At 39.0% G+C, this 18,205-nt stretch overlaps 1 protein-coding gene across 17 annotated transcripts in view; it reads right to left on the bottom strand.

The window, feature by feature from the left end:
* Nucleotides 1–18,205, bottom strand: part of flncb (filamin C, gamma b (actin binding protein 280)) — a 56,644-nt gene that overhangs the window by 6,601 nt on the left and 31,838 nt on the right. For 6 of the 17 annotated variants that reach the window (XM_067391710.1, XM_067391711.1, XM_067391721.1 and 3 more), the window contains 32 exons: nt 17,387–17,524; nt 17,153–17,279; nt 16,810–16,946; nt 16,034–16,227; nt 15,827–15,940; nt 15,602–15,745; nt 15,202–15,325; nt 14,941–15,101; nt 14,759–14,849; nt 14,502–14,671; nt 14,273–14,390; nt 13,905–14,167; nt 12,148–12,745; nt 11,893–12,066; nt 10,761–10,923; nt 10,417–10,577; nt 10,001–10,168; nt 8,963–9,086; nt 8,641–8,797; nt 8,373–8,489; nt 6,965–7,154; nt 6,737–6,760; nt 6,305–6,552; nt 5,920–6,012; nt 5,419–5,518; nt 5,195–5,335; nt 4,399–4,527; nt 4,125–4,298; nt 2,055–2,216; nt 1,350–1,553; nt 305–457; nt 93–215 (listed from right to left, as the gene is read on the bottom strand). In XM_067391710.1, coding sequence (XP_067247811.1) covers nt 93–215; nt 305–457; nt 1,350–1,553; nt 2,055–2,216; nt 4,125–4,298; nt 4,399–4,527; nt 5,195–5,335; nt 5,419–5,518; nt 5,920–6,012; nt 6,305–6,552; nt 6,737–6,760; nt 6,965–7,154; nt 8,373–8,489; nt 8,641–8,797; nt 8,963–9,086; nt 10,001–10,168; nt 10,417–10,577; nt 10,761–10,923; nt 11,893–12,066; nt 12,148–12,745; nt 13,905–14,167; nt 14,273–14,390; nt 14,502–14,671; nt 14,759–14,849; nt 14,941–15,101; nt 15,202–15,325; nt 15,602–15,745; nt 15,827–15,940; nt 16,034–16,227; nt 16,810–16,946; nt 17,153–17,279; nt 17,387–17,524 — 5,184 coding nt within the window. The remainder of the gene's footprint in view (nt 1–92; nt 216–304; nt 458–1,349; nt 1,554–2,054; nt 2,217–4,124; nt 4,299–4,398; nt 4,528–5,194; nt 5,336–5,418; nt 5,519–5,919; nt 6,013–6,304; nt 6,553–6,736; nt 6,761–6,964; nt 7,155–8,372; nt 8,490–8,640; nt 8,798–8,962; nt 9,087–10,000; nt 10,169–10,416; nt 10,578–10,760; nt 10,924–11,892; nt 12,067–12,147; nt 12,746–13,904; nt 14,168–14,272; nt 14,391–14,501; nt 14,672–14,758; nt 14,850–14,940; nt 15,102–15,201; nt 15,326–15,601; nt 15,746–15,826; nt 15,941–16,033; nt 16,228–16,809; nt 16,947–17,152; nt 17,280–17,386; nt 17,525–18,205) is intronic. The other 11 variants (XM_067391714.1, XM_067391715.1, XM_067391719.1 and 8 more) reach the window with 3 other exon arrangements.

Genomic DNA, 18,205 nt, shown 5'->3' with positions numbered 1-18,205 from the left:
TTTAACGGTCATGAACTAAGGATCAAGCCAAATGTAGATCCTACTAGACATTATGCAATTTGATTGCATTGTCTCATTCCATCTCTGCTCACCTGGAATCTTGAGGTTGAGGTCACAAGTGCTGCCCACTGTGGCGATAGAGGGCGCCTGCCTCTTTCTGGTAATACTCTCCTTCATTCGCCCCTCGCCCAGAACCTTCACTGTAAATGGACTTCCTGTAGAACAACATTAAGAGTTTAAAAGAGTCATCCACCTCAGAAGGGACGCATCTCAAAAAGACTCATTTTTGAGAGCTGTGCTGTACCTGGCACATGTTGGTCTGCAAATTTGATGTTGATGATGTATGTTCCGGGTTCGGTTGGGCAGTAGGTCACTTTGCATGTTCCGTCTTCCACATCCGAACAATTAATGTCAACTTTGCTTGGCCCCTCGATCGACAGACCCAGACCTCCATAACCTGACGTAGAGACCAAGTGGGATTTATGTATGCTCCAATACTCCAGTGCACAAACGTAGCTCAACTTTTCAGCGAATCTAACCTTCATAAATCCCAAAATATACTTCAATTTTTCCCCATATGGTAGGGTATGCTTACAGTGTGCGTACCGTAAATTTCATCATTAGCATTTCACACATGCAACTTGATTTTTGTTTTGCATGAATTAGTTGGTCCACAAAGTGGTAACACTGCCTCGTCTCGTTGTTTCACAGTCGGAAAGAAACGGTCGAGATGGAACAACAACATCAAACTACAGGAGATGGCAACAACAATAGATGCCCATGATGAACAACGCTTGTGTGAGGGGGTTCAACATTAGTTTAAATGGATAGTTCATCCAAAAATGAAACTTATCCCATGATTTACTCACTCTCAAGTCATCCTAGGTGTATAGGACTATCTTCTTTCAGACGAACACAATCGGAGATATATTTAAAAAATATCCTGACTCTTCCAAGCATTATAATGGTGTTCTGAAGCCCATTCATCATAAATATAATCCATATGGCTCCAGTGGGTCAATAAAATCCTTCTGAAGTGAAGCGATGGGTTTTTTTTAAGGAAAATATCCATATTTAAAACTTTATAAATTAAAATAACTAGCTTCTGCCAGACGGCCGTACACATCGATTTGCGATTTGCCCTTTAAAAGGGTACAAAGACATTTTTTTCACTTATAACTTCTAGAGAGAAACAGCGCAGATCATGGACAAGGATGAAAGTTTCTACTGATTGCTATCAAATGAAGTATACTTTGAAAGGCTAAGTGTGCAGACACTAAGCATTCATGTCAAAACTGAAGTGTACCTTGGGATTAAGTGCATAATACATATCCTAGAATATAATTTACCTGCACTTCTGGTGTCCACGATAAACTCAGCCACTTCAAAGGTGTGTCCTTCAATCAGACCTTTTCCAAACACCTTCACTTTACTGGCATCTCCAATCTCAGACTGACCCACCATGATCTTAAATGGGCTGTTGGTCACGTGTTTTCCATTCTTCTTCACGCTGACCACATGCTCACCGACCTCTTTAGGAGTGAAGGATATTCCTGAAGGCAAAGTGCAAAGGGATTGAGGTCTTTGTTCCAGTTTAATAGAGTATTTCATGGTAGCACTATCATATCTAACAAAAGCGATAGGCCTCAGGATTTGGCTTTACATCAAAAGCCTTTTCTGAGCTGATAGTTGATTCTCTTTGAAATCACAGGAAGAAGCTTTTGCTTTCAAATCTGTTTTTTTGAGGCAAACACTAAGGCGTCACTAGATCAGAAAGTTTCAGTGTCTGATTGCTGACATCAGTCAGAGGTCTCATACTTTGTTGTTTTGAAAAACCTAAAAGGTGTCTTCTCCAAAAAAAATTATTCCCTTCAGGAAAAATGGGCTCTATAGAATAAGAATTCCCTTCCCTATAAAACTATGTGCAAATCATGGTTGAATGCCCTTCAGTGTGTCCTGCCTGAACTTAATATGATCTGGCTTTTTTTTACAGGTTGCTTTATCAGTTCAGTCATGACGCAGGTAGGTGCTGTTAGGTTTGATGAGTCACTAACCAATATGGCGGTTTGGCAGTCTCTTCAGCAGGCAGGGCTCCTCATTGCCAGATGGGGCTCTGATACTCGCAGTCAGAGAGCTCAGGTCCGTCTCTGTGATTTTCAGAGACACGTCAGTGGCCGTGCCAACGTTCAGCTGAGAAGTCCTCATGGAGTCATCGCCTTTATCAAGAATTGAGAGAATAATCAATAATAGGAGCAATAATCAATAGTGACTTTTAGTATATATATATACTAAAAGTATATATATATATATATATATATATATATATATATATATATATATATATATATATATATATATATATATATATATATATATATATATATACACACACACACACACACAGTACAGTCCAAAAGATTGGAACCACTAAGATTTTTTATGTTTTTAAAAGAAGTTTCGTCTGCTCACCAAGGCTACATTTATTTAATTAAAAATACAGTAAAAAACAGTAATATTGTGAAATATTATTACAATTTAAAATAACTGTTTTCTATTTGAATATATTTGACAAAGTAATTTATTCCTGTGATGCAAAGCTGAATTTTCAGCATCGTTACTCCAGTCTTCAGTGTCACATGATCCTTCAGAAATCATTCTAATATGCTGATCTGCTGCTCAATAAACATTTAATGTGTACAATTGTACAAAATATTTGTGTACAATATTTTTTTTCAGGATTCTTTGATGAATAAAAAGTTCAAAAGAACAGTGTTTATTTGAAATCTAATCTTTTGTAACATTATAAATGTCTTTACTGCCACTTTTGATTGATTTAATGCATCCTTGCTGAATAAAAGTATTCATTTCTTTAATTTCTTTTCAAAAAAATAAAAATAAAAATTCTTACTGACCCCAAACTTTTGAACGGTAGTGTATAATGCTACAGAAGCTTTGTATCTCAGATAAATGCTGTTCTTTTGAACTTTCTATTCATCAAGGAATCCTGAAAAAAAAAGTACACAACTGTTTTCAACATTGAAAATAATCATAAATGTTTATTGAGCAGCAAATCATCATATTAGAATGATTTCTGAAGGATCATGTGACACTGAAGACTGGAGTAACGATGCTGAAAATTCAGCTTTGCATCACAGGAATAAATTACTTTGTCAAATATATTTAAATAGTACACAGTTATTTTAAATTGTAATAATATTTCACAATATTACTGTTTTTTACTGTATTTCTAATTAAATAAATGTAGCCTTGGTGAGCAGACGAAACTTCTTTTAAAAACATTAAAAATCTTAGTGGTTCCAAACTTTTGGTAATGTACTATATATATATGGAAAAAAATATATATTAAAACATGAAAAAATATTTGAAAATATTATAAAAAAGTAGCCGTAAAGACATACATTGCAAAAAAAAAATCTATTTATATAAAGTTAAATTTCTATTCATCAAAGAATCACGGTTTACATAAAAATATTAAACAGCACAACTGTTTTCAACATTGATAATAATAAGAAATGTTTTATGAGCACCAAATCAGCATATTAGAATGATTTAATTTATTGAAACTTTCAGCTTTGCTATCACATGAATAAATTACATTTTATGATATATTAAAATGCAAAAGTTTATTTTTAATTGATTTTAATATTACAGTTTTACTGTATTTTTCACCAAATAAATGCAGCCTTAGAGAGCATAAGAGACTTCTTTCAAAAACATCTAACCAACCACAAACTTTTGATGTTAGTTCTTGTTTATTTATTTATTATAACTATCAAATATGATCCAATTATTAAAATAAGCATTCACTGTGCGGGTGCAACCCCAGTTCCGTTGCAGAGAGAAATTATAGGGGCAAAGTAAGAGTGAGACTGGAGGAGGGGGGAAACAGCTGCTTCCTGTTTCTAAAAACTGCCTACTACTTTTAGAAACACTTTACAGATGCGGTTAAATTCTCCAGGTGTGAAGGCATGCGCACACACATAAATACACACGCCAGCTAATTTAGTGATTCGCAGACATTATGGAGAGACATAACTTTGCCCTCTCTTGTTCATCCTTTCTCTCTCACTCATACCCATATTTGGGCACACTCAAACCCCAACCTGTGATCTTGGCTGTAAAGGGGCTTCCAGCAATGTGCTTGTCATCAAACTTGACGATTATGTTGTAGTCTCCTGGGGCCGTTGGCAGGTAGGACACAGTGCAGGTGCCATCTTTATTATCCTTACAGCTGATCTCTGCCTTAGAGGGGCCCTCCACTGCCAAAGACAGACCTCCTGAGAGAACATGAGAGTGCAATATGGATAGTTAAAAGTCTAGCAATCTGAGACTAATGCAGTGCGACTGTGAGCATCCCAGGCATGGTTTGTGTATTACCTTCTCCAGCGTCCTTAGTGACAATTGTGAAGGTGGCAGGTTTGTTGACCATGCCGTGACTCAGACCAGGGCCATATGCATTCACATGCCCGCTGTTGATGGCATCCACATAGAACTGCAGTGGACTTCCTGTAGGGAGATATTAAAACTGTCACTTCATGTTTCAAAATGATCAATGGCAAATATAGACATTATTTAACAGACTAAATTATAAGTGTTGGAGGTAATGCATTACAAGTTGTGTAATCAGATTACTTTTTTCAAGTAACTAGTAAAGCATTACTTTTAAATTTACAACAAAATATCGGAGATACTTTTTCAAATAAGTAACGCAAGTTTACTTTGTTTTCCAATTTATTGACTGACAGCACTCCTGTTTCCATGTTCCAAATCGGGAGTAAGGCGTTGTGTAAACATGGTGGTTATTCTAGACTAGTTCTAGACTAAACGTGAGAATACATGTACTCATTTACTTCTTCTCCTGCATCCCATTCGTCTGTATTCCTGAATGGCAGCAGCTGAAAGGCTTCTTTGTTTGAACTGCGCCCTCTACTGTACAGGAGTGAATTTGCATTTCCTTCAGCCTAAAACTTTACATTTGCCAAAAATGGAACAAGCAGCCCAGCCCAGATGACAAAAAGTAACACAAAAGTAACTCATTACTTTTCATAAAAAGTAACTAAGTAATGCAATTAGTTACTTTTTTAGGGAGTAACAAAATATTGTAATGCATTCCCCAACACTGAAACACATAAAATTTCCAGATTTTAAAACAAATGTCTGATTGTTTTAGTACCTGGTATGTGATTTCCATCATATTTGATGTCCATCTCGTGCAGGCCCTTCTCGGTGGGGGCGTATTTTACTGTCACCGTCCCGTCCTTGTTATCAGTGATGTTGGGACGGGCGGTCTTACCGGATGGCATACGTACCTCACCTGGAAAAAGATGATGAAGATTATCTATTTGTTCGTTGATTAATTATTCAATTTTTTTTTTATTAATTAATAAGTGTTAATACCTGTAATCTCCCCCTTTTGCACAGTAAATGGAATTACAAGATTGAAGGGGCGGAGCATTGGCTCCATGGCATCCACAGCAGTGACTGGTTCCTCCGTGGCCTAAAAGAGAAAGAGATTTTAGCATCACTGCACTGCTAACGTAAGAGAGTGAGAAAGTGCATGCAAAGGGTTAATGGCTGGAAAAAATGAAAAACAGACAAGGGCCCAGCCTGGTTGAGCTGCAATAGATGAAATAAATTTGTAAAAGCAGCAGCTACAAAGCCAAATAAAAGAGACTTGTGCAAAACACCGCCTCTGCAATGGGAGATCAACAACCGATTCATTAACTCTACAAATGCATGACCAGCCAACTTGCCGTTTTAATAACTTGTTAAAAAGATGTCAGCAGCAAAGCTCATGGGAAATTAAGCAAAGTTGGATGAAATAAAAAGGTGTAATGATAAAGGCTGAGAAGCAGAAAGCATTTAGGATGTAATCTGATGACTACGGGTGGTGTGTACCCAGTGGGGGGTGTAGCCCTTGTAGGGGGCGTAGGGCTGCTGTAACTGCAGTTTATCACACGGTTCCTCAATTATAGGGATGGTATCAGATGCCTGGAGAAGGAGGTGGTCACATGTTCAGGGCTTCACACAACACACATTTACATGCAGCTAATTCAATTCGACTCACTGAACTGGAATTGAATTGCTAAGTTAAATTCTCAATGAATGAAGTACAATAAAAGTTTCTTTTTGGTAGAAATTATTATTTTGGAAAAACACACCATGCACTGTAGCCATATTTTGGGTAAAAATAAAAATAAAATATATACAAAATATTTATTATTAATATGATATGCAAAAAACACTACCCATAATGCAGATACACAATACACAAGCTGCTCACCACCACATGGAAGGGACTGTTGGGAATGTGCTCTCCTCCAAAGCGAATGGTGATGACGTATTTCCCAGGTTCTGGAGCTGTATAGTAGATATCAAATGTTCCGTCCGCATTTTCCACCACATCCACGTCTAGCTCCGCCCCATCTGGAGTTGATACTTTGCAGGTGACCTTCCCCTTCCCAGCAGCCTTTGCATCCACAGTGATAACGGTCTCCTCGCCAATTTGAATGGTGGGTCCGAGCCCTGAGCCTGACCATGGTACAGCCACAAAGCAATTACAATAGAGATTACAATAAATTAGTAACTACACTAATTCTGCACCAAGACACAGAGTGAACTCAATGGGGCTACTTTATGCCATACATCTCAATGAAAAAAAGTGGCCTAAACTGATCCCACATAAAAGGCGCAAAGGTCAAAAAAGGTAACTCACCCAGTCCGTGTCCCCCAATCGACACTGCAGATAAACAAAAAGATTTGTTAGAATTCATGATCATAAAGGTGTGCAAAAGATGCTTGGTTTCAAAAATAAACCAACTAGTGCTGAGACTGCATTTTTATTAAGCAATAAACCACAAAACACTAATAATACCTGTAATGTACAGCAATACATCACTATAGAAGGCCACAATGGGGTGTGACGTAGACATCTGTAACTGACCTGTCACAAGGCATTTGCTGGCATCTCCACTGGGCAGCGCATGGATGCGATACGGGGAGTATGGAATCTCGTCCCCGCCATATTTGATTGTAATAGTGTAGCGCCCTGTCATATCTGGGACGTAGGATACGGTGTATGTTCCATCTCTGTTATCCCGAATATTGGCTTTCTTTGGCTTTCCTTCTGGGTCCTGCAAAAGGCATGAGTTTTTAAAATGTGTTCATGCGAATTATATTATTTCCTATTTCCTATTTGAATACAACAAAGTTTTAACTAGTTGCTGAAATAAATGTAGCCAATATTCAACAAGGCATTATTACTCATACATATTACATATCAAGCTGACTGTTAGTCATGTAGTGGAAAACCACATGTAGGGTTTAGCCTAAATCTAAAGACAGGTCAGTCCACAGTGACCACTAGAGGGCAACATTAAGGGTCCCCTTGACAGGCACAAAATGAACAAGTATGGCTGCCTGGGAGAAAGGTTCACTCTCATATCCAAAAACGCCACTTTTGTGCAAGATAAAAAACATTTTTTGGTTGCTTTTGCTCGTGTGCAGTTTGGAAACACCCATTTTGGTTGAAGTGAAGTTTTCTCCCTTCCTTTTTAGAATGGGAAGTAGTATGATTAAAAAAAAAACAAGGATCATCCTCAAGAAATGACAATTCGCAAGTTGTTCCTGGCTTTTAATTGTCATTGAATGTGGTATGCATGAACCAAGAGGACACAAAAAGAGGAAAAGTTTAGGGGGGAAAATGGAGACATACCGATACAATAGAACATATGATAGAAAGATAGAAAGAATGACAGACAGATGGATGTGTGGATGGATGGATGGATGGATGGATGGATGGATGGATGGATGGATGGATGGATGGATGGATGGATGGATGGATGGATGGATGGATATGTATGTACATGGATAGATAGATGATGGATGGATGGATGGATGGATGGATGGATGGATGGATGGATGGATATGTATGTACATGGATAGATAGATAGATAGATAGATAGATAGATAGATAGATAGATAGATAGATAGATAGATAGATAGATAGATAGATAGATAGATAGATAGATAGATAGATAGATAGATAGATAGATAGATAGATAGATAGATAGATAGATAGATAGATAGATAGATAGATAGATAGATTATTCCCATTTGTTCCCATTATTAGGAAACAAATATGGAACAAGGAACTATGGAATAACTAAGGAAAAACTAGGGAATAATTGAAGGGGAAAAAAGCAGCCAAATGAGCAGGGGAATTGGGGTAGGGGGTACAGTAGCAAGGGAAAAGGCCATGAGCGCTTAGGGGCCCAAGGCTGATGGGAGAGAGACGCCAGACACGGTGAGTTATAACAACAAGAGGAGGCTGAAAGGAGTGGGCGCCTTACACATCCTTTCCTAAGAATATGGAAGGGGATGGTGCCCTTTACAATGTGGTTCTCCCACACCCTCCTACCCCAGTCCTCCACATACATAGAGGCCTCTTGCCTGCACCCATCCGGACCCTACAGCGACAGCAGGGAAGAGGTCAGAGGTCAGGGCAGAGGGAAGCGGAGGGGAGGACATTGGCCGTTAAAGCACATGTGATCATCAAGGGAAACCTCTGTCTTAAAACATGTCAAATAAGAGGCCTGAGCGAGTGCTGATGTCACTCACCAGTATCTGTACGGTGAGAAGACCCTCCCCTGCGTCACGGGCATCAATGGTGAACTCCACCGGCAAGCTGGCTGGCACCCCGGAAGCATTCAGGCCGGGACCGCTGGCACGGACTTTACTGGCATCATGAGCGGGCAACACCTTGATCTTAAATGGACTGAAAAGGGGAAAATAGAGACAAATGTAATGACCACATATTTCCTTTATATGGAAGTGTTCTTCTAATTTCTAAATCAGCACTGAAGATTTTGGTCATACCACATATAGTCTACTCGCATCATTAATATTAAGATTTTATTAATACTTTAAGCAGCCCATTTACCTGCGTGGCACTTCTTGGTCTGCATATTTGACACAGACAGTGTAAGGTCCATCTTTAGCAGGAGTGTAGACCACCGTGTGTGTGCCATCACCGTTGTCTGTGATATTCACCGGCTCTGTCATCCCTAGAATAATAACACAGTTGATCTCTGCATGCCTGTCATCTAGTCCAGACAACTGTGAAACACCCTTGATGAATGTGTCTTATATGATGTTTGTGCCCTTTCACACATTTATAATCTAAATATGAATTGCATTTTCTATAGACTCCCATTCAAAAGTTTAGGGTCAGTGAGATTTTTGTTTGTTATTTGAACAAAAATACAGTAAAAACAGTAATATTGTGAAATATTATTACAATTTACAAGAATGTGTAATGCAAAGTTGAATTTTCAGCATCATTACTCCAGTCTTCAGTCACATGATCTTTCAGAAGTAATTCTAATATGTTGATTTGCTGCTCAAGAAACATTTCTTATTATTATCAATGTTGAAAACTGTTGTGCTGCTTGTTTTTGTTTTTTAAGGATTCTTTGATTAATAGAAAGTTCAAAACAACATTTATTTGAAATATATATTTTTTAAAACATTATACATGTATGTTCTGTCATTTATGATCAATTTAATGCATCCTTGTTGAATAAAAGTATTAATTTCTTTTAAAAACTAAAAACCTATTTATTATATTCAAACTCTTGACATTTAACAGTTCAAGAACAAGTCAATTGCCACCATAGTTACATTAAAAATATGTTCAAATTGATAGAATGCTTTGAAAATGGCAACAGAAGAAATCCTGAGAGGGGAACTTGCTTCTAAATCACTTATGATATATAGATACTAAGTATGAATATGCATATAAATAACTTCCTCAGATTAGCTAAGCACATACACTTATACTGTTTACACTTCAAAGACTTTTGAATCCATTTTCTAGACATTCTAGTAATTCACTTCCTAAAAGCTAAACTGAAGCACTTATGAAGCACTTGGACCTTATCCAAACCCTGTGTGGATTTTTCCAGTCTATTTTTTTCACCTGTAGGTCCATACAGCAGCACCTCCAGTGGGGCGAGTCCAGCCTTGCTGCAGTCCACGGTGAAGGTCTGAGGGACGTGGGCTCTTACTCCACTGCCCAGACCAGGACCAGAACACTTGACCTTACTGGGGTCCACCAGTTCCCTCACAGGAACCCTGAATGGGCTACCTAAGCACCCACAGAAATTATACAGTTACAGTTTTTCTTCATAAAACCATCAAACTAACCCTGGGGTATGAAATATTCAAGCTTTAAATCAAAATGTCATGATTATTTGTTTCTAATGTCTTAATCAGCACTTCAGCACTCTCATGTTCTCTAACTGCTGAAATTCAATGTCAGTGTGTAATTAGTGTGTTGAGTTCACTCAGAAACAAACCATGAAATGAATTAGACAGAAGGAAATTACATCATACCTGGGATAGGCAAGCCTCCGAAAGTTATGTTGACATCATACTCTCCAGGAGTGAAAGGAATATACTCCACACTACAGCTGCCATCTTTGTTATCTTTGCAAGACATCTTAGCTTCTGATGGACCCTCAATGGCCAATCCAAGACCACCTGTGCCAGCACCCCTGAAAGGAGAAAATACAACTTTTATACTTACATTCAGGTCTGTTCGCATCCAGTCTAAAGCAACTAAACAATTTAATCAACCTATAGTGTATGCTGCTTCATTTTCTATAATAAAATGATTTTGAAATGTATTTAGCGATATTTCAGCAACATTTCAAGGGCAAAAAAAGGGTTCATTGTACCTGGTCTCTACAGTGAAGCGGTTGGGTTTGTTGACCAGACCCTCTTCCAGACCGGGACCGTAGGCACGTACACGGCTGGGATCACAACCCTCGGTCACCGCCACCCTAAATGGGCTCTTGGGGACAGGGACGTCATCATATAGCACTTCTATAAGATGCACACCTGTACAAAGACAAAAATACCAGCACTCTTATCTATAAATATGAATTTGGAAAATACTTTTTCATTCTGCCACCTCTGACACAAAAAAAAAATAGATACTGTGTGTGGCCATATATAGAGAGAATGTGTTTTTTCTTTCAATCAATAGTTGTGTTGGAATATTATCAAGGCATCATGGGAAAAAAGACATCAGTAGGCCCTGCTCAAACACAATGAACAATAAATGAATTTCCATCTTACAACATTGACCTCCACACAGAACAATCAATATAGCAGCTGTGCTCAGAATACCAGATAGCTGTGTGTGTGTGTTCTGTGAGAGGGAGGAAAGAAATGCCAACACAGCCTTAATTAATATTGGGGCAGACACATATAATAGGGATGCACCAATATGAAAATTTTGGCCCATACCGATAAACGATAATTCTTTATATTTGAAAGCCGATAACTGATATGAGATATTGCCTGATAAATCAAAATCCAAATTGTTAGATATTTTTTTAGAGCCTGATTACAAATTAGAAAAACAAAAGTCTCACCATTAAAAGCCATGTCCCAAGCACACAATGATGTTATATTATATCATTATAATTTTATGTAGCCTATATGACAGATTTGCATTGCACATGTTGCACTTAACTGTATTATCCTTTTTGAAGTGACTCCAATCATATTTCAAGCAATTCAAAACCATCATGGCAAACAGTGCACATCTGAAGTGTCTCAGCTGAAGTAAATATAACAGCTTTAATATATCGGCTGAATTTTCTTATTGGGCCGATAATGATAGCATTAAAAATTAACATATATCGGCCAATGCCGATATGGTGGCCGATATATTGTGCATCCCTAACATATAGCATTTAATTTTAATTTAATTTAATTTTTAATTTTAATTATCAGGCTTCGCAAAATGCAAAAATCAATTCAACAAAAAAAAAAAAAAATTCTCTATATTGGATATCTTACCATCCTCATATGCGGTATACTCTACTCTGTAAGTGCCATCTGCTTTGTCAGTGATGTACGCATCAGTTGTGGCACCTGATGGGTTAACAATACGAACTTTGATGTGGTTTCCACCAATCTTGTTGTGAACCCGAGTGTCCACAACAAAGTGTGTAGTGACCTCTCGGAGTACCCCTGTGAAAATATACCAGAATTTGAAGCACATTGCTAAGCACATTGGTACTAAACGAGTGTAATTTTAGATGCCCTGCCTACCTCTGGGCTCCACTCCTGGACCGTAGACCTTGATTCCACTGGTATCAAGAGCAGGATCCACTTGCACCCTTGCAGGGAACTTAGGCACTGCATGTCCTCCGTATTTAATCGTGATGGTGTACATTCCGTGGAAAGGAGGGATGTAGGTGATAGAATATGTTCCATCACTGTTATTCTGGACATGAACCTCTGCCTGTGTTCCTGAATCTGAAATTATCTCGATGGTCAATTCTGCCTCCCCTGCTTTAGAGCAGTCCACAGTGAACGATGCTGCTTCGTTGACCTTTCCTCTCTCCAACCCTGGTCCACTAGCTGTAACCTTGCTGGGGTCGAAGACGGACTGCACCATGGCTTTGAAGGGGGAACCAGGGATGTGAGCATCTGCAAACAGGATGTTGATGGAATATTCTCCAGGCTCAGTGGGTAGATAGGACACAGAGCAAGATCCATCTCCATTGTCCTGGCACTCAATCTTTGCTTCACACGGGCCCTCCACAGTCAGCCCGAGGCCCCCTGTACCTGCGCCTTTGGTGTCGATGGCAAATGGAGCTGGCTTACCCACAATGCCTTCCTTCAGGCCAGGGCCATAGGCTCGCACCTTGAAGTGAAAATAAGACAAAACTGTTGTCAAGATTGCCTTTCAATATTGTATCAAAGCAGAATTCTTCAAAACTTTAAAATAATCAGGAATTTAAAAAAGTCAGTCAACATGAAAATGAACCAGAAATATAATATTTTAATATAATTAAATTATACATGTGGTACATGTGGTAAGCATAATAACAGATTCAGGAACTCTGGAATTTTAAAAATTAGTGCACATCCCTAAGGTGTATGGCCACTACGGGTGTGCATCAAATTTTCAATAATTCAACAATCCGACATGCTGTAACAGTACTAGAGGACAGTCCAACATTTTTCAAAGTCAAGCAGCTTCATCATCTGTATCCATTTATGGTCAGAGATCGGTATCTGTTTCGTAATATAAAGACAAACTATCTAACGATCCTCGGCCCAGTGACAGAATGGAGCAGCCATTTCACATGCGGATGAAGTACCTTGTTTGGCACACTACACTTGAGTTCACCTCTCCCTGACAGATTTATTAAACACCAACTGTCCTCTAATCATTTCCAACAATGGCTAAATGGCCTTTTGTGTTTGTTTTAGGCTTCTTCACTGACACAACTGATATACAAACTGAAGCATCTGGCTCATGGATAAGGAAAACTTTCTTCTGTAGAGAACAGGCATACAAACAAAAAATACATTTAAAATAAAATATATTTAAATTGGAACAAACATTGCTGGAATAAACCTCTACAAACAGGAAATTTCCTTGAACAGAGGATCGAGAAATAATGCTTACAAAACCTGGTTCTATTTTGACCATTCTGACTGGTTAGTGGCTCATAAACTCTCTGAAGGTCTTTTTGATTTGTGATGTAAGGATTGCACTGTACAGTCCAGCTTATCTGGTAATACATCCCATGTTTTTGATCATATGTAGAGTTTTTTTTTTCATCCCAGTCAGCTCTTAGTATACTTTTAAGTTTGAGAAAGGATCCTTGAGCAAATCAATATACCAAAACACAAAAGCAAATAACAAAAGCACTGTGTCTCCATTAACAAAACACTACTAATGAAAAAAGGATTGGTTCTAATCAAAAGGATTTGCAGTAATCTTGAAAATTACAGTTCAGTAAGACGATGACATATAAACAAATGAATCACATTCTCCTATTTGTGACTCCTACCTTTGAGGGATCTGGAGGCATCACCCCTTCCACCGTGAAAGGACTTCCCGGCACGGGGTTTCCATCATAGCTGATGTCCACTTTGTAGGGCCCCTCTTCAGGAGGAATGTACTTAACTGTGTGCACCTCATTGGACGCTCCAGATTCCACCTTGCATGGGATTGGCCGACGAGAGGGTGAGGTAATCTTGACATCTACCTTTCCTTGACCTCCCGCGCCACGTGTATTAATGGTAAACTCCTCATCTTTCCCTACATCCACTTCTAAACACATGGGCACAAAAAAATATGTACAATATGTTCAATCAACATAGCTATTATTTAATTCCGCAAATAAATAGCCTGAAGATTTGACTTGTATAGACTTACTGGTGTTGAGTCCTTGAACTTTGACCTTGTTGAGATCCAAAGGAGGAGCGACAGTGATGGTAAACGGGCTTTTTGGGATGGGGTCACCACCATGGCACACAGATATGCCCATGTTACCCTGAATCACAAAAAAAAAAAATAGGACTGAGCAAGTTTATAATACCATAATAGCATGTGACCTCTTGGTGTCCATTTATTTGAACCGTAACCCATTGCTGGAGTTTATCACCTGTTGTAACGCAGTGTAGCGCACAGTGAAAGAATAGTCATGGTTATCGATGATCTCAAAGTCACTGACAGCTTCTCCTTTCGCAGCTGTGGTGAAGTGAACCTCAGGTGTGGCCTTGCCTGCTCCTTTAGTATAGATTGTGAAGTGTGTCGGCTTGCCCACTTCCACACCTGTGATGGAGACACATAACATTCAGATGAGATTAGCTGTTTTTACATACTATTTTTCTAATTTCAGCCACTGACGATGAAACTGACCTGTCTTGTTGAGCCCAGGACCCTCAGCTTTCACCTTATTAGCATCATGGGATGGATCAACTTTGATACGGAAGGGGCTGATGGGTATTTCCTGTTAATTTGTAAAAAAAAAAAATAATAATAATAATTTTTAGAACTCAAATAACATACAGAATAATTTCATATTATTGACTAAGACTGACCTGATCCGCAAAAAGCACCATGATGGTATAGCGCCCGGCTCCAGGGGGCGTATACTTCACTGTGAATGTGTCGTTGTCATTTTTAATGATGTCGAAATCAATATCTGCTTCTGCAGGTCCCACCACGCCAGGAGCGCACTTAATCCCAATGCTAACATCTCCTAAGGAGTTAGAACAGATTAAAAAATAAAAGGAAATAAGGTCAATTTCCAAATTTCAAATATGAGTTTAAAAAATGTTAGCAATCATGTTTTCTCAGACCTTGTCCGGCCTCACTGCAGTCCACAGTAAAGTATGTGGGTTCGTTGGCCTTCAAGCCAGTCTTCTCCACTCCCGGTCCATGAACCTTCACGTTCTCTGGGTGACTGCCTTCTCCAATGGTCACCTGAGAAATGTAGAAAGACCATTTACATATTGTAAAGCTAGGAATTGAAAGATTTGGAGGACAGCGGTTCTAGAAAAGCTATGATCCAATATGGAACCTATGATCTAACATGTGCTAAGGGAAAGTGTGAAATCTAACTCTGGAAAAATGTGGTCATGAACTTTCATTGAAAGGCTGAGCTTGTTGTAGATCCAAATTTATGAAAGATCTTGACAAACAGCAACATAAAAATGTCATCAGCTGGCTGAAATCTGCCTATTGAGAGTGAGCTCTCACCCTGAACGGACTGTTGGGAACATTGACCTCTCCCCAGGTGATGATGATAGTGTGTTTGATGGGCTTGGTGGGTATGTAGACGCAGAAATATGTGCTGTCACCATTATCTGTGATCTGGATATCGATGGGGAAGCCTTCTGAGTCCTTGAATAAAAGAAGGAAATGTTTGTACCAGTGAAGTGAGGCATGAGGCATGAAGCATCTGGGACTTGTATGAAAATGTACCTGAGCGTAAATCTGTAGATGTCCTCTTCCAGCTCCACTGGCGTCAATTGTAAACTCAGCGGGTTTGTTTACGATGCACCCAGTTGGCTCCAGCCCAGGGCCGTAACACTTAACCTGCATAAAAATCATGAGTTAGTTCAGTTACCACTGTCATTTATTATTCCCAGCAAATGTGCAATCATTATTGCCAATTGTCACAGGGCAGACCTTCTCAGGGAAGACGTCACTGGCTGCAGGGAGGATGTGGGCCATGAAGGGGCTGTCTTTGATATCTTCATCATCACAGATGACATGGACCGCATAGTCACCTGGCTCGGTGGGCCAGTACAAAACATCACAAGATCCATCACCCTTGTCATCACACTCTATCTTAGCCTGCGAGGGGCCTTCGATGGAGAAACCTGTGCATGGAAGTGGGTTTATGACCATTACCCAGGCATCTCGTCAGACCGTAACCAGTGGTTCTAAACTCTGGCCCTCATGGGCCACTTTCCTGCAAATTTTAGTTCCAACCTTTATTATACTCCCCTACCTGTAACTTGCTAGTAATCCTGAAGACCATTATTAGCCTGTTCAAGTGTGTTTGATTAGGGTTGAAGCTAAACTCTGCAGGAAAGTGGAACTTGAGGGGTTGAGAACCCCTGCCATCTATTGTTGATCCTGGAACAACATTCTATTCCAAAAACAAAGTCCTAACCCTATCCCTACCCCTAAACCTAACCCAACCTATAATTTATCCCTAAAATCAGAAACGATAGGTGAATAAGAATGGTGTAGAAGCCTCTAACTATTGATGTAAGCCTAATCTTGATATTAACTAAAAAACTGTCCCTCAAATCTGATTGGTTGATTGGAATGTTGTTCCAGGATCAACAACGAAGTTGATCCAGGAACATGTTAGACTTGGTGAAATCACATTAATCATCCCTCCCAAGATACAACACCAGCTCAGGAGTATCAATGACATTAAAGGAGATTCTTACCCAGAGTTCCAACCTCTGTGCCAATGGCCTCAACCACAAAGTCAGCTGATTTGCCCACCATGCCCGTCTCCAGGCCTGGACCCCATGCCCTCACTTTCTGAGGACCTGCATCCTCACTTATGATCACCTCAAATGGGCTAAACACATATACACATACGTTTTAATCAGAAGTAAGATGGTTGTTCATGATAATATGCATAATTCCTAGATCATCTCTCTGTAGTAATTTCCATATCCTGTTTAATCCTTTTAATATGGATTTCATTATTTTTCCTCTAAGTGATGAGCAACAGAAATTGAACTGTACAAGAGTAAACTGGCAGAGGTCTATAGGCGCCCTTACCTGCGGGGAATGGCGTGGCCACCCCAAGTAATGGTGATGACATATTTTCCTGGGAAAATGGGGTAGTAATCACATTCATACACACCATCTCCCAGTTCTTGCACCTTCACAGGCTCATCGCCACCTCCTGAAAACACAAAATTTCATTCAAACTAAATAACTTTACAACGCAATGTTGATTAAAACTGAAAAAAAAAAACAATTGTTGCTTTGGTTGAAACAGTGCACGCATACTTGGCCCTTTGATTTGAACACGTAGTTCTCCACTGCCTGCTCCCTTCGTGTACACCTTAAAATCAGCCACCTCCTTCACACGCACACCCTTGGGCTGCAAGCCACGACCAATGGCCCGACAAGCATTCGGGTTACTTGCTACAAAGAGGAAAGAACGGTTATTCTTGATCTTACAGTACAAGTACAAGAAGGCAAAAAAAGACTATACACACATGAATGTAGAGGTTGTCGAAGTTAGTTTAGATTATGCATGAACCAGCCAAAGGTACGAGCAATGAAAAACAACCAAAGACAGAATGTTTCCTTTACAAGCCTATGACAATGCAATTAGCAATCTCATAAATTACCCATTAGGAATGTAGTGAGAGCACTAAAATGAAAACTACAGGCAAGCTAATGTGTTTTCAAAAGCTTATAAAAAGACTTAAAATAAACACTATATTTGAAATTAGATACAAGAACCAGCTGTGAAAAATATAACCAAACATTAACAATATTCTACTCAAAAAAACATTATTTTTATTTGAAATATGTGACCTACTGTTGGGGTTTACTGTTTAACACTAAATCCACTAATGAGCACTTTTAGAGTAATAAAATGTCTATTAAAAGCAGCCTGGCTAAGTTCTAAGTGCTTTCTCATATCTGATCAAACTAATTCTTCCCGCAGTCTCAGTTTCTTCCAGTGTTGGATACAAAGTCTACAAAATAATGGTAGATGGAAATGTGGAAAATATTGAATAATTAATGAGTTAGTTACTTCATTATATATTTTGATAAAAAAAAATATTGTTAAGACAGATAATCAAAGCATTCCCA

This window comes from Chanodichthys erythropterus, chromosome 8 (genome assembly GCF_024489055.1).
Source record: "Chanodichthys erythropterus isolate Z2021 chromosome 8, ASM2448905v1, whole genome shotgun sequence".
NCBI lineage: Eukaryota > Metazoa > Chordata > Actinopteri > Cypriniformes > Xenocyprididae > Chanodichthys > Chanodichthys erythropterus.
The sequence above is the reverse complement of the archived record's forward strand: the minus strand, read 5'-3'. Positions and strand labels throughout refer to the sequence as shown.